Source organism: Perca flavescens, chromosome 3 (assembly GCF_004354835.1).
Source record: "Perca flavescens isolate YP-PL-M2 chromosome 3, PFLA_1.0, whole genome shotgun sequence".
NCBI lineage: Eukaryota > Metazoa > Chordata > Actinopteri > Perciformes > Percidae > Perca > Perca flavescens.
The window spans coordinates 41,430,646-41,454,784 of record NC_041333.1 but is presented as its reverse complement, the minus strand read 5'-3'; the positions used below and the strand labels follow the sequence as shown (position 1 = coordinate 41,454,784).

At 42.4% G+C, this 24,139-nt stretch overlaps 1 protein-coding gene across 1 annotated transcript; it reads right to left on the bottom strand.

Annotated features, from left to right (window-relative positions):
* Nucleotides 1–9,729: 9,729 nt before the first annotated feature.
* On the bottom strand, nucleotides 9,730–10,662 carry LOC114553032 (olfactory receptor 142-like). The gene has a single exon (XM_028574126.1). The coding sequence runs from the start codon at nucleotides 10,660–10,662 to the stop codon at nucleotides 9,730–9,732; it is 933 nt and encodes a 310-aa protein (XP_028429927.1).
* Between the last annotated feature and the right edge of the window lie 13,477 nt (nucleotides 10,663–24,139).

Below are 24,139 nucleotides of genomic sequence, written 5' to 3'. Positions count from 1 at the left end.
GGTGTTCCAGGCACGTCCAGCTGGGAGGAGGCCTCGGGGAAGACCCAGGACTAGGTGGAGGTATTATATCTCCAACCTGGCCTGGGAACGCCTCGGGATCCCCCAGTCGGAGCTGGTTAATGTTGCTCGGGAAAGGGAAGTTTGGGGTCCCCTGCTGGAGCTGCTCCCCCCGCGACCCGACACCGGATAAGCGGACGAAGATGGATGGATGGATGGATGACCTACAAAGCTCTAATAGTCAGGCACCATCATATCTTAAAGAGCCCATAGTACCTTATTGTCCCACTTGAGCACTGCGCTCCCAGAATGCAGAGTTACTTATGGTTCTTAGAGTCTCTACAAGTAGAGTGGGAGCCAGAGCCTTTAGCTATCAGGCTCCTCTCCTGTGTTTTTTGTCACCCAACAGTTTTCCTTGGATTAGGGTGGCACCTAAATCATGGTTGCAGCTGTCGCCGTGATCCTGCTCTGCACCCTGCTATGCCCTGCTACACCCTGTAACACCCTGCAGTGCCCTGCTACACCCTGTAACACCCTGCAGTGCCCTGCTACACCCTGTAACACCCTGCAGTGCCCTGCTATGCCATAAACTGCTACAACAACTACTATTTCTAGTCATAGTTCCATTATCTTTATTGTGACTATTATTGCCATTGTTCATCCCCCCCAAACCAGCACCGTCAGACACCGCCTACCAAGAGCCTGGGTAAAGCCTGTGCTCTTTTCCAGGGCATATACTACTCTCAGCTTTATTGTAGCTTTTGGGAAGAGTTATGGTTATGATTATTTATTTAGCAGACACTTTGTCCAAAGTGACAAAATATGAATCTTAAAATAGTTAAAATTTACAGTAAACAGTTTCTGAAAGTTGCTAAGCCAATATTAAGCAAAAATAGTAATAATAACAAAAATGGCAATACAATATCAAATATCAATAATAATAAACATATTATAATCATATATAATCATAACTCTAAGAATGAATGAATTATTTAAGTGTAAGATCAACAGATAATTCCTGAGACCCCTCCTTTATAAACCTTGGTTTATAACAATAAGACTGTGCACACCAACAAATAATGATGTTAACTTTTGTTCTTCATTTGTAAAACTATACTGTATGTAACTAGTTTAAATTTGGACTAGGTTGGCACAGTGTGTAACTTAAACACAAAGCATACATGAACATAAGTCAGTGTAGTAATACTAAACAGATTCATTATCATGGAAACAGTTTTAACAAACACCCCCAAATGTACCATTTAGTTCAACATAATGTTCAGGTTACAAATTATTAATAAAACATCTGTGACATTGTATAAATTTGAGCTTACACCCTCTGTAGTCAGACTGAATCCGTCCTAACTGAGCTGAAACTTCGTTGCGACTTCTTTTATCCTTTTTGCTACAGAGGACACCCACAGCAGCAGAATGACCTCATTATGAAAAGGTCCCATTGAAAGATTCTGTTTGGTCAATGTCAGCAAAAAGTAAACTTTGTAGATGGCATTTCCAACAACAGAAACATAAAGACAACATATGGTTTCTATTAGAGTTGTTCCAATACCGATATCAGTATCGGAAAAGAAACTTTAAAGTAGTTTCCCCCTGATATATCGGCCATTTGATAATTGATATTGTTAGAGATTATGTTTAATCGATGTCAACAAAAAAGTAAACTTTCTAAACGCATATAGAACATTTCAAGTATGGTTGGGGAAGAAAAGCGATACAGCATACTCTCCTCCTTGATAAAGCTTATAGTTAGGGAGTGAGGAGTTGCAGCGTTAGCCTAGAACGGCAGAGGAGGGTATATAGCTACAGACTTGGCACCCTTTTCTTCTCTGCTTCTGTTCATAGTCGTCAGATTCATCTACCAACCCTGTAGGTGTGGTCCTGCTACACCCTGCTACGCCTTGCTACGTCCGCTATGCCCTGCTACACCCTGCTATGCCCAGCAGTGCCTTGATACGCCCTGTAATGCCCTGTTACGTCCTGCTACGTCCTGCTATGTCCTGCAGTGCCCTGCTACACCATGAACTACTACAACTACTATTTCTAGTCATAGTTCCATTATTTTTATTGTGACTGTTATTGCCACTGTTCATCACACCCCCAACTGGCACCGTCAGACACCGCCTACCAAGAGCCTGGATGTGTCCGAGGTTTCTCTCTAAAAGAAAGTTTCCTTATGTCCTTATTCCTTATATAACAAGTTGTACATATTCCGCTGAGAGCGTTAGCCTGGCAATGCAGTGATCAGCTGATGTTTGTCAGCCAATAACGTTAACGGAAACATAATGTTATAACGTATCAGCTGTTTCTGCCTTGATCTGACGTATATAATCCATCTCTTTAGGGACAAACGAGGACTAGAGGTCCCTGATTTAGGGGCAACGATGGCCATTAGAATGTAGAAGGATCCCCTGGAGAATCTGAAGTCCACCCTCATTTCACTTTCCCCATCAAACTAAAGTACAGTGCCAGCACTGGGACTAGGGTTGGGTATCGTTTGGTTTTTTTCCGATACCGGTGCTAAAACGCTACTTTTAAAACTGTGCCACTTTTTAAGAAAGTTTAAAAAAAGAAGGGTACTACACAAAAGTAGGTTGTAGCGACATTTAAGAACAACTTGTTTATTACTAAGGCCATATGGTCAAAATTAAATGATTTAATAGTAATGTAATAACTTATTTCACCAGTAAATTGCTGTTGAATAACATAAACAACCACCAGATGGGAAAAGGGTATTTTACAATAACTTTGAATGCACCGCGAGGCTGTAGGTTACCAGTTTCAGTGAACAGTGTCTGTGTTTTTCCGATGTCGGCAGCTGCTGTGCTGCAGAGCAGACTGTTGCGTCCCGGTGTTGAAATACAGTCACACGTTACACTGTAAAGTGTAACTGTTAACTGTAAAGTGACTAGCTGTCAGCATTTTAACCGTGTTTAATCCATGGATGTATTAAGAGAACCCAGCTGCTAGCTAAAGGTAGGCTAACGTTACCTGCTGTCGAGTGTAGTGTAAAGTCAGGCACCGAAATAAGGCACCAAAATTTTCATTCTTATTCGGTCTCCTTACTACCGTTTACGTCGGAACCGGTGCACTATTGGCACCGCGTTTCGGTACCCAACCCTAACTGTGACTGTATCGTTCAGCTGGCAGTAACGTTACGGCCTGGGGTTTGGAGCCTGTAGAACTATAAGCACAGGACCATCTTTTAAATAAAATTCTATTAAAGTATTTAATGTTGTGTTATCTTTTGCATTGCACTTTGCATGACTGCAGCATATAACGTTAGTGCATAAAAGAATAGAAGAATGGGGTCTAAAACAGTTGAGCATTACAATTACTACTCAAATGAACAGTAATACATTACCGTTATTCATTTTAAAGCAGATACATGAAATATACATAAAATAGAGGGATCAACAAAGAATAAATATAATTAATTAATAGAAAACATTGAATGGAGAGCAATAACAAAAAAGAAGGTACTGTTACATTTTACAGATAATAAGAGGCGGATGACACAACAGCATTGTCGTAATAGTCTTATGCTCGCGTGACAAGGAGAAAATGCAACAATCAATAAAATCCCATTATTTTTATTAAAAATTCCAAAACAAAGCAGGAATGTATTTTTCGCGGAAAACAATAAGTGGCTGGAATTCTCGGGTGAAATTCACAATTCTACTGAAGAAGAAGTTGTGATCATCATTTCCGTTAAGTGTACACCGGCTGTGCACGATTTGAAACAACACTCCCCTGTCGAAATGTACACACTATGCAAGTCAATACGTAGTGTACAAAGTTTACTGCCTGTTAGTGCACTAATGGAAGTGTGAGGTTTGAGACACAATCTCAGCCTATATAAGGTCTTTTCAGATGGGGAGTGATTGACGCACCTACTAGTAATTCATATTTCAATGAGAGGCAGCAGGCAGGTAGGGATTGTGGGCAATCTGACAGGCGTAGTGACAAGTGGGTGCATTGACTTTCAGGATGATAGGGACTAGAGGTTACATGTTTAACACCTAACGTTTTAAGTGCTTGGGCAAACGCCTTCGATTTAAAATTAGTTCCTTGATCCATTTGAACCACTTTTGGCAGGCCAAACATTGAGAAGAACTTCACCAGAGCTTTTACGACGACAGGAGCGGTTATTGTCCATAGTAGGATTGCTTCTGGAAACCTAGTAGAAGCACACATCACAGCTGGTAGGAAATGATTTCCAGATTTAGTCTTAGGCAATGGTCCCACACAATCCACAATGACTCTTCCAAATGGCTCACCCATTACTGGAATGGGATGGAGAGGAGCATGGGGCATCATCTGGTTTGGTTTCCCAGTGACTTGTCACACATGGCAGGTACGACAATGATGAACAACATCAGACTTCAGTCCTGGCCAAAGGAAATGCCTGAGGACTCTATCATAGGTTTTAGTGACCCCCATGTGTCTTGACAATGGGTGGTCGTGGGCCAAGGACAGTACCTGAGAACGATAGGCCAAGTGGGCACAACCACTTGGTTTGTTGAGCTCCAGTCTCCCTCCTCCGAGAAATCACTCATCCATTGATGCATCAGTAAGCCATTCTCAAGAACATAGGCTACTTTGGTCTTGGAAGCTTCCTCCTGGCTGAGAACAGAGGAATGACATTTCAAAAGGGTTTTGTCACCTTGCTGTGTTACAATGAATTCCTCCCTGGTGGCCAATGGCTGAACAACATCCGGGCTGGAAAGCGTGGACTGTACATCAGCAAGCTGGACATCAGGCTGACTCGTGGGCCCATTCACAGTATCAAGGATCTGTTCTGCAACCAGAAAAGTGTCTAGACATGTCAATGCCAGAGTTTTTCACCTGGGCCCTTGTGACCACGCAAGCAGGAAATACATCATGAAGCATTTGTGTTTTATCAGGCTCTGTGTCAAAATCAGGACAGTTTAAGACCTCAAGAACTGGCATAACCTTGTCCCCAGCTAAATCATTGCTCAGAATGAAATCAACACCTTTAATGGGCAAGGAAGAGAGAACAGCAACTTTGAAAAACCCATTAACCAGAGGAGACTGAATGTGAACTTTGTGCAAAGGGGTAGGTACGAAACTCAGTCCAATGCCTTGCACAACTGCACTTGACTGGCATGATGATTTGGAGGACAAAGGCAAGATGCTTTCTTGAATGATAGACTGGGAGCCTCCTGTGTCTCTCAGTATCTATATTGGCTGCTGCTCTTCAGGTTCTCCAGTTAGAGAAACATAGCCTTCCGAAATAAACGGTTTGAAACAGGGATCAGGTTCAGTTTGCAACCTGATATGGTCAGGGAAAGACACTCTCTTCACCAGACCCATGCCTTTTGGCTGAGTTAAGCCAGACTCAAACTGCTGTTTACGCTTCAGGGAACGACACTCAGCAATAATGAGACCCTTCTTATGACAATAAAAGCATTCACGTTCCACACGGAGAGACGACCGATGTCCCTTGTCCTTTTCGAGAGGAAGGTGGCTAATTTTAGGCTTCATGGTATGTCAAACAGGAGCGTCTGTGTTGAATGGAGTGGGACCTGTTGCGTAGCAACACCCAAGAGACGCTGTGTTTTGTACAGTCTGAAGATTTCCCCTCTCTGATGAACAGGGAAACCTTTTTTCTAAGTCCCGAAAATAAAATGAAGACGGCGACCCAGACCGGAGGGAGAAGATGGACAGTTATCCACTGAGTAAGTAAACTAGCTAGCTAGACAAGTTATGTTTACATCGGTGCAATTATTTCAGATATATTGTGCACATTTTTTTTGATTTTAAGTTGGCATCACCAGCTGTACGTCATGACTGGTTTCCCGAAGTACGAGGCTCTCTCTCTCTCTCTCTCTCTCTCTCTCTCTCTCTCTCTCTCTCGTTCTCACGTTCTCAATGCTTCGGTTAACATGTAGGGACCCTCACTATGCTACCGTTGAAGTTTGGTTATATTTTGAGCCTTTTTAGTGGTATAAATAGCGTTTTTTTTTTACTTTCCCTGTGCCCCGAATACTAGCTAGCGTTGTAAGCTAGGTTAACCAGCGGTCCGCGCTAGCTTCGTTGAAGCTCCAAACACAATCAATTAGCATGAAAACATGTCCCAGAGAACAACAGAGTCTGTACACATCTGTTATTAACCCCTAGGTTCGTCCTTTAAGCCTACGATCAAACTGAAAAGGCTGAACGGCAGACGTGTTCATCTCGCTGTTAGAACATGCAGGTGAATGATTACAACAATCCTACTGCTCCGAATAAGTGACAAAATAACCCCAACATGTTCCTATTTACATGTTGTGATTTGTAGAGTCACAGCGTGTACAAAAAACAACATAACATGAGACACAGCCGTCTTCTATATTCTCAGGCGGAAGAATATAGTACTTGGGCGGAGTGATATGCTCGCAGCAAGCCTGTCTGAGAATATAGTTCCCGGTTTGTTTACTGTTAGAAGATGGCTGTGTCTCATGTTAGGTTGTTTTTTGTACACGCTGTGACTCTACAAATCACAACATGTAAATAGGAACATGTTGGGGTTATTTTGTCAGTCATAGCAGCCGTGCCGGAGCTCAATCAAGCTCACAGCAGGCCGGGGTCTGTGGAGGAAAGCAGGCCGGGCGGCGAGGGAGCAACACAGGCAGCTGAAATCCGACACACAGTTTTACAAAATTTTCAATTAGCCATCCATTTTCGTAAAACGGCCCATATTTGAGCTTTATATAGTTGATTTCTCGCATAAAAAAGTCTCCGAAGTTAATTTGGTAAGGAAACATTGCAGTGTCTGGAATATGAGATTCTGTCGCGTTTCTAATGAGTGTGTATTGGGGATTCGCTCAACCAATCAGCTCGCGACCTCTAATGCGTGTGTATGGGGATAAGGCTCAACCAAGCAGCGCGCAGCTCATCTAAATATTCATGACCATACCATATTTGGAAGAAAAGCTCTTGTTACAAATAGGGCCAAAACACAGGGATGCATAAGGGCCAATAAAATATCAACCAGGCCATTTTCAGCCCAACTAATGTTACATACCCCATTAGGAGACCATAGGGAACAGTGTGAAATACCCTATATAATCATTCTATCACCCCTTTAAGTGTTCATAAACCACATAACAGCCAAAAAAAGGCCTAAGTGCCACAAAGTAAATGACTTTGGAAAATCTTTTAAAGTTTGGCCACCACTTCCTGCACCTATTGGGGTGTCGCTGTAAATGCGGTTGTTTCTCTGTGTCTTTATGTTATCTGTTGATGTATTTATCTGTGTATATTGCCATGTGCATGAAACAGACTGAAAACAAATCTCCCTCATGGAACAATAAATAATCTCCATCATGGAACAATAAATATCTATCTTACACAAATTACTACGTTTTACAGAATCATGTGAAAAGCTAAACTGCTACCATTACTATAGATGCTACGAAAAAATACATGCAGAGCAATAAACCAATTCTCTGATAAATTGAAACATAAATGACATGATATACAAACAACATGATTAGTCTCATCTAGTGTTACTTCAAATCATATTCACTGTATGTTATCTACACAGCAACACTCACATGCTCAACTACACGTGCTCAACAAAACATACACAAATACAATGGTGTTAAGATAGCCTGACGTGGTCCTACTCAGATTCTAGTCAGAATATGAGTCTGAAACCGCTCCATTGGGCTGTGATTATGGGGCGTGTTCCAACTGAACCAGGAAAGAGAATGTTTCTGCATTCATTGGATAGACCTACAACCAATCAGAGCAACGGAACTCAACTGTCAACAGAACTCAACACCGTGTATCGTCTCCATAGCAACCACTCTTTGCACAATGCATTTGTTCTAACTCCCGACTTTTGACTTTCTCTCTCTTCAGTCTCTCTCTATCTCTCTCCACCATATAACGTTACCGTGCTTTCGGGCAGTTGTTGAGGCTCTGTCTAAAACTCTGCCATTTCGTAAAGCTGTTTGTAACGCAGAAATAAAATGGATTAATGATCATTTTATTCATATAGTTTATATCTGACTTTACCAGCTGACTTCTCTATTATCCGTTGAAACAGGTGAAGCCTCTTACGTTCTAAAACCAGCCTCTGCCACTTGAACAGCTGAGTCGCAGCCACACCATCAGCTGGTTTGAGATAGGCAGGTTGAGGATTTTAAAATGAATGCGCTATCGATATCTTCTGTAACAGACGTGATGGTTGAATCTCCACATCTCAGTTCTCCAGTGGCAGCCACCTGTTGTAAACAAATTCAACCCAATGGTCTTTGGTGAGGTGGTTGATTCTGTTACTGTTGATCGTCTGTCTGACAATATGATTGGTCTGAACAGATCCTGTTGAAGCATAATTGCTCCTCAACGGATCAAACTGAACTTCCCGACCCTGAATGTTGTGGGCGGGGCTAAGTTCGGCTGCCACAAATACACTTCAATTCAGGCTGCTTTACATTGGTAAAAAACGTTCACTTACAGCCATTGCTTTTCTAAGCATTACAACCAAAGATTGAAAGTGATTGCTTCTGGTACTGGCATTGATTGCATTAATTGCAAACAGAGAAGCATGAGCATTTTAAAAACGACCTATTTCCTAATTCCTGTTTCCTGCTTCACGTGTGCAACACACCTGAAAAGGAAAGTCCAATAGGTGGCATGATTTCACATGATTCCTGGCAGAGAACAGAACAGCTGTGTTGTGTTGTTAAAATAGTGTAGTGTTGTAATATATGATCGGGAGTCTTCACAGGGTGTTTATTTAGAAAATATACCAGATGTTCTAGCTCAGGATTCAGCAACCTTTTTATGAAGTTGAATTTTAATGTTGTTGTTAATCAGCTTTAAGCCTGCCATCATCTAACGAGCCGGCTCAGGCAGCCTTATTTTTTTCTCTTTGTGATGCATTCTGTGAAGAAGGTAATGAGTACTAGCCAATCAGAGGCAGAGTAGGACGGGTCTTCTCCGATCAACATCTGTCAGCAAAACAAAAGTAAATTTTGTCTTTACAACAGGTGCATCTGTGGGCCTCAAGGAGAAAATATAATTATTACAACTGCCATAGAAGCATCAACTATCACCTTCAGTGCGTTTGGGCCTTTAGAATACATATGGCCCCTTATTGGCCTCGCAACCTTGCATATCTCTGACCGCCTACTGTACACACTGGTATGTACTTTCAAATCCTCAGGCAGAGGTCTGGTGTCTGTTCCAGAGGTCCGGCTGAAAATTAACCGGTACAGAGCGTTTGCAGACTCTGGAACAATCTGCCCGAGGATATCAAGTCAGCAGAATTAGCGGAAGGAAAGTCTGAGGCCTTGTTGTGGCCGGATGGAAAAAAATCACAGTTACAGTTTGTCACAATAAATGTATTTTTGTTATTGATGATGATTAAAGCCTATTGTTGTCAGATAACATTTGTAGTAAGTGAGTAAGTAAACCATATTTATAAAGCACCTTTCAAAACTATGCTTACAAGGTGCTATTCAGTGCAACATAAGGATAAATACACAGATAAAATACAACACAGCAATATAAGAAGTAAACAAAAACAATGAAAATAATAAAATAAAGTTAAAGGAAAACATGGGTTAAACACTCAAACAGTAGTAACTATACCAGAGGCACAGCAAAAGCAAAAGTACTGTCAAAGGTAACTCATTTAATGAATGTAATTCTTTTTATTCATGACGAGCAAAGCTCTTAGTTGTCAGATAACATTTGTAGTTACCTTTCCCCCCCAAAGAGCAGAAGTCTACATATAATGCGTATTTTGGACATTTTCAGTCCATACAGTAAAGGGTTGATGAGTGGTTGGAATGTTAGCCAGTACAATGACAGAAAAATGCGCAACATGTTGGGTAAATAGTTCATATTAAACCTGCTCTGCACTATTTCAAAGAAAGCTCCACAAGAAAAATTCAGAAGGGAAAAAAGGTGAGGTGTGCAGGTACTGAGAGCTTTCTGTCTGGTCTGTTTGGAACCAGATAAACACACTTTAAGAATCCTCATGTAAGAGAAAAGAATTAAGATTATAAGAGCAAAGATTACTGTAAACATGTGAACAAGTCCAAAAATGTTATTGACTCTGGTGTCAGAGCAGGCCAGGTTGACAAGATAATAGTTGTCACAGTAAACTTTGTTAATGATGTTTCCACACAGCTGTAAAGGAGCAGTCAGACCAAACGCTATCAAAAAAATGACAAGAAAAGAGTACAACCATGTTAGAGCAATAAGCATGGCAATCTTTTTAGATGTCATACGAGTGTGATATTGTAGAGGATAACAGATAGCAAGATATCTGTCATAAGACATGATGGCTAAGGTCCAAAGTTCTACACCTCCATAAGAGTACAAACAGAAAATCTGCAGGAAACAGAAGGGAGCAGAAACAGTGTGAATGTCAGAGAGGATCTGAACCAGAAGGAATGGAAACAACCCTGTACTACCATACAGTTCATTTACAAACAGGCTGCACAGAAAAAGGTACATAGGTTCATGTAAGCTTCTGTTCATACAGATAACCACAATCAGCAAAATATTGGCACAAACTATGAAAACATACAAAGACAAAATAAGCAAGAAAAGTAAGTATTTAAAACCTCCGGTGTCAAAATAGGCAGCAAGAATGAAATATGAAACCTGTGTAGAGTTTATCATGGTCCTCACCTTGGTTTATAACAATAAGACACACCAACAAAACTATTGTTCTTCATTTGGAAAACTATACTGTATGTAACTAGTTTAAATTTGGACTAGGTTGGCACAGTGTGTAACTTAAACACAAAGCATACATGAACATAATTCAGTGTAGTAATACTAAACAGATTCATTATCATGGAAACAGTTTTAACAAACACCCCCAAATGTACCATTTAGTTCAACATAATGTTCAGGTTACAAATTATTAATAAAACATCTGTGATATTGTATAAATTAGAGCTTACACCCTCTGTAGTCAGACTGAATCCTTCCTAACTGAGCCGAAACTTCGTTGCGACTTCTTTTATCCTTTTCGATACAGAGGACACCCACAGCAGCAGAATGACCTCATTATGAAAAGGTCCCATTGAAAGATTCTGTTTGGTCAATGTCAGCAAAAAGTAAACTTTGTAGATGGCATTTCAAAGAACAGAAACATAAAGACAAAATATGGTTTCTATTAGAGTTGTTCCAATACCGATATCAGTATCGGAAAAGAAACTTTAAAGTAGTTTCCCCCTGATTTATCGGCCATTTGATAATTGATATTGTTAGAGATTATGTTTAATCGATGTCAACAAAAAAAGTAAACTTTCTAAACGCATATAGAACATTTCAAGTATGGTTGGGGAAGAAAAGCGATACAGCATACTCTCCTCCTTGATAAAGCTTATAGTTAGGGAGTGAGGAGTTGCAGCGTTAGCCTAGAACGGCAGAGGAGGGTATATAGCTGCAGACTTGGCACCCTTTTCTTCTCTGCTTCTCTTCATAGTTTTCAGATTCATCTACCAACCCTGTAGGTGTGGTCCTGCTCTGCGCCCTGCTACACCCTGCTATGCCCTGCTACACCCTGCTATGCCCAGCAGTGCCTTGATACGCCCTGTAATGCCCTGTTACGTCCTGCTACATCCTGCTATGCCCAGTAACGTCCTGCAGTGCCCTGCTACACCATGAACTACTACAACTACTATTTCTAGTCATAGTTCCATTATTTTTATTGTGACTATTATTGCCACTGTTCATCACACCCCGCTGAGAGCGTTAGCCTGGCAATGCAGTGATCAGCTGATGATTGTCAGCCAATAACGTTAACGGAAACATAATGTTATAACGTATCAGCTGTTTCTGCCTTGATCTGATGTATATAATCCATCTCTTTAGGGACAAACGAGGACTAGAGGTCCCTGATTTAGGGGCAACGATGGCCATTAGAATGTAGAAGGATCCCCTGGAGAATCTGAAGTCCACCCTCATGTCACTTTCCCCATCAAACTAAAGTACAGTGCCAGCACTGGGACTAGGGTTGGGTATCGTTTGGTTTTTTTCCGATACCGGTGCTAAAACGCTAATTTTAAAACAGTGCCTTTTTAAGAAAGTTTAAAAAAAGAAGGGTACTACACAAAAGTAGGTTGTAGCGACATTTAAGAACAACTTTTTTATTACTAAGGCCATATGGTCAAAATTAAATGATTTAATAGTAATGTAATAACTTATTTCACCAGTAAATTGCTGTTGAATAACATAAACAACCACCAGATGGGAAAAGGGTATTTTACAATAACTTTGAATGCACCGCGAGGCTGTAGGTTACCAGTTTCAGTGAACAGTGTCTGTGTTTTTCCGATGTCGGCAGCTGCTGTGCTGCAGAGCAGACTGTTGCGTCCCGGTGTTGAAATACAGTCACACGTTACACTGTAAAGTGTAACTGTTAACTGTAAAGTGACTAGCTGTCAGCATTTTAACCGTGTTTAATCCATGGATGTATTAAGAGAACCCAGCTGCTAGCTAAAGGCAGGCTAACATTACCTGCTGTCGAGTGTTGTGTAAAGTCAGGCACCGAAATAAGGCACAAAAATTTTCATTCTTATTCGGTCTCGTTACTACCGTTTACGTCGGAACCGGTGCACTATTGGCACCGCGTTTCGGTACCCAACCCTAACTGGGACTGTATCGTTCAGCTGGCAGTAACGTTACGTCCTGGGGTTTGGAGCCTGTAGAACTATAAGCACAGGACCATCTTTTAAATAAAATTCTATTAAAGTATTTAATGTTGTGTTATCTTTTGCATTGCACTTTGCATGACTGCAGCATATAATGTTAGTGCATAAAAGAATAGAAGAATGGGGTCTAAAACAGTTGAGCATTACAATTACTACTCAAATGAACAGTAATACATTACCGTTATTCATTTTAAAGCAGATACAAGAAATATACATAAAATAGAGGGATCAACAAAGAATAAATATAATTAATTAATAGAAAACATTGAATGGAGAGCAATAACAAAAAAGAAGGTACTGTTACATTTTACAGATAATAAGAGGCGGATGACACAACGGCGTTGTCGTAACAGTCTTATCCTCGCGTGACAAGGAGAAAATGCAACAATCAATAAAATCCCATTCCATTTTTTTATTAAAAATTCCAAAACAAAGCAGGAATGTATTTTTTGCGGAAAACAATAAGTGGCTGGAATGCTCTCCCTGGGTGAAATTCACAATTCTACTGAAGAAGAAGAAGGGATGAAATGTTGTGATCATCATTTCCGTTAAGTGTACACCGGCTGTGCACGATTTGAAACAACACTCCCCTGTCGAAATGTACACACTATGCAAGTCAATACGTAGTGTACAAAGTTTACTGCCTGTTAGTGCACTAATGGAAGTGTGAGGTTTGAGACACAATCTCAGCCTATTTAAGGTCTTTTCAGATGGGGAGTGATTGACGCACCTACTAGTAATTCATATTTCAATGAGAGGCAGCAGGCAGGTAGGGATTGTGGGCAATCTGACAGGCGTAGTGACAAGTGGGTGCAATCCCATGAAAGTGTCGTGGCTGTGCTGGTTTCATGCACATGCCAGCCTGCTCCAAGAGTTGAAATGTGTTAAACCTTTTCTGTGCGAGTGACGCGCAGTGCAAACCAATGGCTGGGGCTTTCATAAAATAAGCGCTGTGCTAACATTCTCATCAGGAAGTGGCTGGTATAATTGCTTCAGGATTGCTTCTCAGAGTTTAAAAAGGAACCCTAACTAGTACGACATGTTGGCCCTATAAGATTAATGTGGGCGTCATGTATAAAAGGTGGTACAAAAACACTCCAAATGTTTTGTTTTTTTGTTAAAAGAAATGCAGAAAATCTCTTCCCTCGTAGGCCGCCATGGTTATTTACGTCTCAATGCATGTTGGATGCAATGGTTGCTATCTAGTATTCGGGACACAGGAAAAGAAAAAACAAATCGCTATTTATACCACTAAAAAGGCTCAAAATATCACCAAACAACGGTAGCATAGTGTAGGTCACTACATGTTAACCGAAGCATTGAGAACTTTGTAAGTGTACAGACAGTTTATTGAAAGAGCTCCATGAAAGGGCTACGAGAGAGAAAGAGCTACCGGTAGTCAATGCCGCAACACAGCCTCGTACTTCGGGAAACTGGTGGTGTACCTGCGGACATTATGAAGCTATGGCCACCTGTTATGACCCCTCTGATGGATTCAGGGACAGTAACATGACAATCAATAAAATGGGACAGAGTCAGTGTAAAAGTGAAACATTTGTTTTTTATTCCAAACATGGAAATAGCTCACAATAGGAGAGTGGAGGATGGGACCTGGAGGTTGTGCCAAACAAATGAAATCAATATAACAAAACGGGGCCTAGCTTACCACTAGCTCTACAAGCAAAATAAATCAAACCAAATACCTAACCTGCTTCTCTACAAAAAGATAGAGAGAACATTACACAGGCAGCAACAACTACTAAGCCTGAGGCCTGTACTACGAAGCAAGATCAACATGTCCTGGATTTCTTTCAGTAATCCGGCTTCACTAACCCTAACAACTGTGGTCCCGGATAACCGGTGTCACGAAGGTGGTTATCAACTAGTTCAATCAATCCAGGTTTGTCCAATCTAGAGAAGCGCGCGTTCACATAAAAGAGGCGGTGTTTGGGCACCACGACCAATCGCAAACATCTACCAGAGCCGCATGTTATATATAAGGAGAGCAAATTATAATTCTACATGAATATGAAGGACACAGACTCGGTTTTCCAGGCAAAACGCAATACAGTCGCTGCTTCCTAAAACAGGCAGGAAAGATGGCAAAAAAAAATAAAATAGCCGACGCTGTAGATGTTTAAATCACAACTCCAATATCACTTCCCCATCAGTCAGGACCAAGATCTAACCATAATTACACTTGGGCTTTCCATAAACTGTCGTTGCTTTAGCCTTTTATTTCAGTTGCAACCCTGGCAGTGGTAAGCGATCGTGAGCGCAAATAAAAAATATAAAAACATAATTCAAACCGATGTGCGCATTGGCGACACACGGCTCAAGAAGCCAATATGTAGCCTAATTCCCTCCCATTAAAATATATAGGCTATATTTCATAAAAATACCCATGTTAACAGGGTTGTTGGTCTCTAAATGTTTTAACTTTTATGAGCGCACCCCTTCTCTCCCCCTCTCTCTCTCTGCACTGAGCTCCGCCTGATCTTCTTTAAGAATGGTGATGCCGTTATCAATCGACCTATTGATTGGTCAGTAGGCGGTGCTTTTACACTGGTTGATCTTTGATCTCCAACTTAACCTGCTCCCGACCAGGTTAGGTGTTCAGCATGAGTTACCACGGCGATTGAACCCGATAACAACAGATCCACCTTCGTAGTACAGAAAATCCTGGGTTGAGCCTTAAGTTAGCTTGTTAACGCCAAATCCTGCTTCGTAGTACAGGCCTCTGGTGTATCTATACAATGATCAACTACGTGCAAAATGTACAGGGTACTCCAAGGTTACCTAAGGTCCTCAACCTCCACCTTACAAAACTTAACGACATAAAAGCATAACGGACAGGAAAACTGGCAACCAGCCAGCCAATCCTTTTATTGACTGCCACCTGGAATGCTGATTGGTCAACTCCAAACACAGGTGGAAAGCAATCACCTCAATCACCTGGAGAGAAAACAGAGTGAGCAGGAGAAAGAACAAGAGAAAAACACATGTAGACAGGAGCTTTGTCTGGCATGTAACAACCCCACCCGTATAAATCCAAGCAATGCTAAACAAAAATCACACCTGACATAAGGCTTGGATCTACATCAACAGCAAAGCATACTACATAGCGCGTGACAAAGCATCAGCAAGAACATTTTCAGACCCCTTTTCATGGATTATGTCCAGGTTGTAGTCTTGAACTATTAGAGACCAACGCATAAGATGTTGGTTGTGATTGTACATCCTGGAGAGAAACACAAGAGGATTATGATCTGTGAAGACCATAATGGGCTTAATGCTTGATCCAAGATAAACCTCAAAATGTTGTAACGCGTACAACATTGCAAGTGCTTCCTTTTCAATGGTGGAATAGTTGAGTTGATGTTTGTTGAACTCGCATGTAAAGTAACTCACAGGATGGCTAATGCCATGATTGTCCTCTTGCAGGAGAACAGCCCCTGCTCCAACCGCACTGGCATCAACTTCCAGACTGAAGGGCTCTCAAAAGAACATTGGCACTCACTTGACCAAACGAAGGGCCTTAAGGGGCTGGTCAGATCTGTCAGCGGGGCTGCTACAGAAGAGAAGTTTTTACAGAAACGTCGATAGTAGCCAGCCATTCCCAGGAATCGACGCAGCTCTTTCCTGGTAGTAGGTACAGGAAATGCAGCAATGGCCTTAACCTTTGCATCTGCAGGACGCACATGTCCCCAACCAACCTGCTGACCAAGATAAAGAACATTACCTTTCCCAAAATCACATTTAGCAAGATTAAGGGTTAGGGATGCAGATGACAGATGTCTGAAAGCTTCCCTCAAAGTTTTCAAATGACTTGCCCAGTCCTCCAAGAACACAATATCATCGAGATATGCTCTGCAGTTGGGAACATCTCCCAAAACATTATTTACCAGTCTCTGGAAAGTAGCAGGAGCGTAACACATTCCGAAGGGCATAACGGTGTATTGTAGGAAACTGTCAGGGGTCACAAAACAGAAATTGCAGAATCATGAGGGGTTAAAGGGACTTGCCAGTATTCCTTTAACATATCAAGCTTTGTGACATAGGCAGCAGGACCAATTTCATCGATGCAGTCCTCAATAAGAGGTAATGGATGTGCATCTGGAACAGTGATAGAATTCACCTTGCGAAAGTCAGTGCCGAACCTTGGACTTCCGTCCGACTTCATATCCAGAAGACAAGGGGAGCTCCAAGGACTGGAACTTGGTACCGCAAATCCATTTTGCACCAGATAGTCAACCTCCTTCTTCACGGCTTCCCTCTTAGCAGGACTAACCCAATATGCATGCTGCTTGAGTGGCTTAGAGCTAGTCAGAACAACGTCATGAGCTATGACAGAAGTATGAGAGGGGATGTCATTAAACAAACACAGAAAATGACTTATTACGTCCTTTACATCTTTACTCTGGTCATCAGGCAGATGAGACAAGTAACGGTCTAAGTCAGACAGCACTTCACTATTGCTTAGCCTTGCCCCTTGTGGTGTAGCATCACAGCACCCTGGGCTGTGGTTGACTCACTTTGACTCTCCCGTGAGTGGTACAGTTTCATCATGTTGACATGACACACTCTGTTTGTCGCCTGCGATCAGGGGTCTGGATGACGTAGTTGAGTTGAGAGTTTCTTCTCTACAACATAAGGACCAGAAAATTTAGTGGAGAGTACAGAACAGAGTATAGGCAACAAAATCAAAACCTTGTTGCCCGGCTGGAACACGTTTTCAACTGCTCTATGGTCATAGTATTTCTTAATCTTGAGCTGGGAAGAAGTCAGGGCATCTTTAGCCAAGGCACAGGCATGTTGGAGACGATCCTTGAGCCTAGCAACATACTCTGGAATACTTTTGACTTTCTTCTCCGGCCGGACCAGTAGCTCTTTAAATACCTTCAAAGGACATTACATTACATGTCATTTAGCTGACGCTTTTATCCAAAGTGACTTACAATTGCTATATGTCAGAGGGCTGAACCCTAGAGACTCCTGTAGAACCTCACAGGCTGCAAACAACACAAGCGGCACACTGTCATCCCAATCCTTCTGCGACTCATTACAGTTCTTGCGTAACATTGATTTCATAGTCTGATGAAATCTCTCTAGTGCTCCTTGACTTTCAGGATGATAGGGACTAGAGGTTACATGTTTAACACCTAACGTTTTAAGTGCTTGGGCAAACGCCTTCGATTTAAAATTGGTTCCTTGATCCATTTGAACCACTTTTGGCAGGCCAAACATTGAGAAGAACTTCACCAGAGCTTTTACGACGACAGGAGCAGTTATTGTCTGTAGTGGGATTGCTTCTGGAAACCTAGTAGAAGCACACATCACAGTTAGTAGGAAATGATTTCCAGATTTAGTCTTAGGCAATGGGCCCACACAATCCACAATGACTCTTCCAAATGGCTCACCCATTACTGGAATGGGATGGAGAGGAGCATGGGGAATCATCTGGTTTGGTTTCCTAGTGACTTGTCACACATGGTAGGTACGACAATGATGAACAACATCAGACTTCAGTCCTGGCCAAAGGAAATGCCTGAGGACTCTATCATAGGTTTTAGTGACCCCCATGTGTCTTGACAATGGGTGGTCGTGGGCCAAGGACAGTACCTGAGAACGATAGGCTGTGGGCACAACCACTTGGTTTGTTGAGCTCCAGTCTCCCTCCTCCGAGACATCACTCATCCATTGATGCATTAGAAAGCCATTCTCAAGAACATAGGCTACTTTGGTCTTGGAAGCTTCCTCCTGGCTGAGAACAGAGGAATGACATTTCAAAAGGGTTTTGTCACCTTGCTGTGTTGCAATGAATTCCTCCCTGGTGGCCAATGGCTGCACAACATCCGGGCTGGAAAGCGTGGACTGTACATCAGCAAGCTGGACATCAGGCTGACTCGTGGACCCATTCACAGTATCAAGGATCTGTTCTGCAACCAGAAAAGTGTCTAGACATGTCAATGCCAGAGTTTTTTACCTGGGCCCTTGTGACTTGTGAAGCATTTGTGTTTTATCAGGCTCTGTGTCAAAATCAGGACTCTTTAAGACCTCAAGAACTGGCATAACCTTGCCCCCAGCTAAATCATTGCTCAGAATGAAATCAACACCTTTAATGGGCAAGGAAGAGAGAACAGCAACTTTGAAAAACCCATTAACCAGAGGAGACTGAATGTGAACTTTGTGCAAAGGGGTAGGTACGAAACTCAGTCCAATGCCTTGCACAACTGCACTTGACTGGCATGATGATTTGGAGGACAAAGGCAAGATGCCTTCTCGATATGATAGACTGGGAGCCTCCTGTGTCTCTCAGTATCTATATTGGCTGCTGCTCTTCAGGTTCTCCAGTTAGAGAAACATAGCCTTCCGAAATAAACGGTTTGAAACAGGGATCAGGTTCAGTTTGCGACCTGATATGGTCAGGGAAAGACACTCTCTTCACCAGACCAGCAATAATGAGACCCTTCTTGACAATAAAAGCATTCACGTTCCCCACGGAGAGACGACCGATGTCCCTTGTCCTTTTCAAGAGGAAGGTGGCTAATTTTAGGCTTCATGGTATGTCAAACAGGAGCGTCTGTGTTGAACGGAGTGGGACCTGTTGCGTAGCAACACCCAAGAGACGCTGTGTTTTGTACAGTCTGAAGATTTCCCCTCTCTGATGAACAGGGAAACTTTTTTTCTAAGTCCTGAAAATAAAATGAAGACGGCGACCAAGACCGGAGGGAGAAGATGGACAGTTATCCACTGAGTAAGTAAACTAGCTAGCTAGACAAGTTATGTTTACATCGGTGCAATTATTTCAGATATATTGTACAAATTATTTTTGATTTTAAGTTGGCATCACCAGCTGTAAGTCATGACTGGTTTCCCGAAGTACGAGGCTCTGTTGTGGCTCTCTCTCTCTCTCTCTCTCGTTCTCACGTTCTCAATGCTTCGGTTAACATGTAGGGACCCTCACTATGCTACTGTTGAAGTTTGGTTATATTTTGAGCCTTTTTAGTGGTATAAATAGCGAAAAATGGTATAAATTTGTTTTTAATTTCCCTGTGCCCCGAATACTAGCTAGCGTTGTAAGCTAGGATAACCAGCGGTCCGCGCTAGCTTCGTTGAAGCTCCAAACACAATCAATTAGCATGAAAACATGTCCCAGAGAACAACAGAGTCTGTACACATCTGTTATTAACCCCTAGGTTCGTCCTTTAAGCCTACGATCAAACTGAAAAGGCTGAACGGCAGACGTGTTCATCTCGCTGTTACTTTACTGTCAATAGCCGGTACGCTGGGGTACAACCATTCAGCCAGGTCTCACGGCAGGTCGTTCTATAGTTATGTTATTTTAATCTATTAAAGGAACACGCCGACTTATTGGGAATTTAGCTTATTCACCATAACCCCCAGAGTTAGACAAGTCCATACATACCCTTCTCATCTCCGTGCGTGCTGTAACGCTGTCTGACGGCTCCAGCAGCATCAGGCCAGCACAGAACATGCAGGTGAATGGTTCCAGTAATCCTACTGCTCCCAATAAGTGACAAAATAACGGCAACATGTTCCTATTTACATGTTGTGATTTATAGAGTCACAGCGTGTACAAAAAACAACGTAACATGAGACACAGCCGTCTTCTAACTGTTAACAAACCGGGAACTATATTCTCAGGCGGAAGAATATAGTACTTGGGCGGAGTGATATGCTTGCAGCAAGCCTGTCTGAGAATATAGTTCCCAGTTTGTTTACAGTTAGAAGATGGCTTTGTCTCATGTTACGTTGTTTTTTGTATACGCTGTGACTCTACAAATCACAACATGTAAATAGGAACAGGAATAGGCTAAGCTAATGCTGGAACCGTCAGACAGCATTACAGCACGCACGGAGATGAGAAGGGTATGTATCGACTTGTCTTACTCTGGGGCTTACGGTGAATAAGCTAAATTCCCAAAAAGTCGGCGTGTTCCTTTAAGTCGTGGACAGGTTACATAAATGCCTTTTTTTTTGTGTGCCGATTACGAAATTGAAAGCAATGCATTTTAATGGGAAGCATATTTCGTGATCCCAGAACGCTGACGGTAGCGAGTAATATTGATAAGGCGAAAGTCCGCGTAGGGAGGTTGGTCGGGGTGGTGGATGGGTCAGAAAACACAGGACTTTCACCCCGGATACCGGGGATCGCGTCCCGCGTGTTGCAGTTCCTTTGTCGGCGTGTCCCACGTGTGACGGTTCCTTTCCCCATTCTTTTTTTTCCTAACCACAACCGTCCAGTTATTGTGGCGTTTCATTTCCCCGTTGTGGCGTTTGATTTCCCCGTTGCTGTGTGCCCCTGCGCCCGTGGATCGCGTCCTGCGAGTGGCGGCCCGCAAGTGGCGGCCCCTCAGGTGGCCCCAGATCAGGTTCGAAAAGCATCACCTGTACACGTTCAAAAGTCGTTGCATATACACGAAAAAAATGTCAAAATAAGTCGTTGCATATACACGAAAAAAACGTCAAAATCGTAACCTGTACACAAATTTATGAATCAAAATAACGTTACCTATTCACGACCTGGCGTGAGACCGGGTTGAACCATTACACTTCACTACCCCAGAATGCTTTGAGACGTAAATAACCATGGCATTTTTTGTACCACCTTCTTATAGCTGACGCCCACGTTAATCTTATAAGGCCAACATGTCGTACTAGTCGGGCTTCCTTTTAATGGTTTTGCAGGCTTCTTCAGACTGTGATCTGCATGCTAACACTTTGAGACCGACTGTGAGGGTCAGCAACTCCAAGTATGAGTCTATGGTACCCTGCTGAAAAATTGCACATTCCTCCCTGCAGATTGTGCATGCATAATAAAATGTCTGTTAAAACAAGGAGCTTGATGCACCAGGATCAGTTTTCTAGATGACAATGTATGTTTACTTTAAAACAACCACGAGTGGATTAAAGGGGTGATAGAATGCAAAACTGATTTTACCTTGTCATAGTTGAATAATGACAGTTTAGTGGGTAACTAGGACATACATAGAACCTCTAAATCCCATTGACATCTCTTTTCTCTGCACATCTCACTATTTGAAACTGCCTCTGAAAACGGGCGAATCTCAACGAGCCCCATAGTGGCCGTCAACTATTGCGGCTCCTCCTCATTTGGCTCAAGTCTGTGTTTGTCATGCCCCAACATTTGCATAGGCTACACAACTGACCTGCGATCAGTTAGGCTTCTGAATCTAAGTCGAGCAGATCTCAGAAATTGTATACATTGTTCATATGCTATTTTACCACTAAATTCACTTCTGAGACTTTTTCATGCAAGAAATCAACTATGTAGAGGTCAAATATGGGCCATTTTACGAAAATGTATGTCTAATTGCAAATTTTGTCCGACTGTGTGTCGGACTTCAGACGCCGGTGCTGCCTGTGTTGCTGCCTCGCCGCCCGGCCTGCCTCCCTTCACAGACGCCGGCCTGCTGTGAGCTCTGGCAGCCCACGGCACTCCATACTCGCGCAAAGTCACCGTTTTGGGTTAATGAACTACAAAACACTGCTGCTCTGACAGAGCTCCAGGGCCTGCAACTCCCCTCTTCCTGCTAGCTAATGTATGTGTATGTGAGCTAATGTATGTGTAAGTGAGCTTGTTACGCCAGCATTCTCTTACCACAGGTTCCAGTTAATCTTTTAATGTGTGTAATTATAATGTGTTGAGTTATTTAAACAAACGATTGGGGAAATAAACGCCGCTTGTCCGTGAGTCTCATTGATAGAGCCTGCGGCTGGATGTAGCTCTATCAATGAGAGCTAGCTAGCCTCCTCTTAGAATTCCTCTGGAATTCACAAATATTCATTAACTTGAAATTGGACACCGTTGTTAGCTTTATAAAACATTTAGTTAGATGTTGTATAAGTGGCGTGACGAAATTCAAACTGTAAATATACTCGAATTATGACGCAAAATGAAGCTAACTAGCAGCAATCTGTACACATAGGATTGAAGGGACAGTCGCAGCTAACGAAACCCTTACAGTTCACAAATATTCATTAACTTGAAATCGGACACCGTTGTTAGCTTTATAAGACATTTAGGTATATGTTGTATAGCTAAGTGGCATGACATGTGTGTAACCTGTGGTAAGAGATTGCTGGTGTAACAAGCTCGCTGACTGCGCTCTCTCACACGGGCCATTTAGCTAGCAGGAAGAGAGGAGATGCAGGCCCTGGAGCTCTGTCAGGGCAGCGGTGTTTGGTAGTAGTCCATTAGCCCAAACGGTGACTTTGCGCGGGTATGAGGTGCTGTGGGCTGCAGCAGCCGTGCCGGAGCTCAATCAAACTCACAGCAGGCCGGGGTCTGTGGAGGAAGGCAGGCCGGGCGGCGAGGGAGCAACACAGGCAGCTGAACTCCGACACACAGTTTTACCAAATTTTCAATTAGCCATCCATTTTCGTAAAACGGCCCATATTTGAGCTTTATATAGTTGATTTCTTGCATAAAAAAGTCTCCGAAGTTAATTTGGTAAGGAAACATTGCAGTGTCTGGAATATGAGATTCTGTCGCGTTTCTAATGTGTGTGTATTGGGGATTCGCTCAACCAATCAGCACGCGACCTCTAATGCGTGTGTATGGCGATTCGCTCAACCAATCAGCGCGCGTCTCTACGTGTGTGTACGGGGATAAGGCTCAACCAAGCAGCGCGCAGCTCATCTAAATATTCATGACCATACCATATTTGGAAGAAAAGCTCTTGTTACAAATAGGGCCAAAACCCAGGGATGCATAAGGGCCAATAAAATATCAACCAGGACATTTTCAGCCCAACTAATGTTACATACCCCATTAGGAGACCATAAGGAACAGTGTGAAATACCCTATATAATCATTCTATCACCCCTTTAAGTGTTCATAAACCACATAACAGCCAAAAAAAGGCCTAAGTGCCACAAAGTAAATGACTTTGGAAAATCTTTTAAAGCTTGGCCACCACTTCCAACTGAACCAGGAAAGCACTCCTTGGATAGACCTAAAACCAATCAGAGCAACGGAACTCAACTGTCAACAGAACTCAACACCGTGTATCGTCTCCATAGCAACCACTCTTTGCACAATGCATTTGTTCTAACTCCCGACTTTTGACTTTCTCTCTCTTCAGTCTCTCTCTATCTCTCTCCACCATATAACGTTACCGTGCTTTCGGGCAGTTGTTGAGGCTCTGTCTAAAACTCTGCCATTTCGTAAAGCTGTTTGTAACGCAGAAATAAAATGGATTAATGATCATTTTATTCATATTGTTTATATCTGACTTTACCAGCTGACTTCTCTATTATCCGTTGAAACAGGTGAAGCCTCTTACGTTCTAAAACCAGCCTCTGCCACTTGAACAGCTGAGTCGCAGCCACACCATCAGCTGGTTTGAGATAGGCAGGTTGAGGATTTTAAAATGAATGCGCTATCG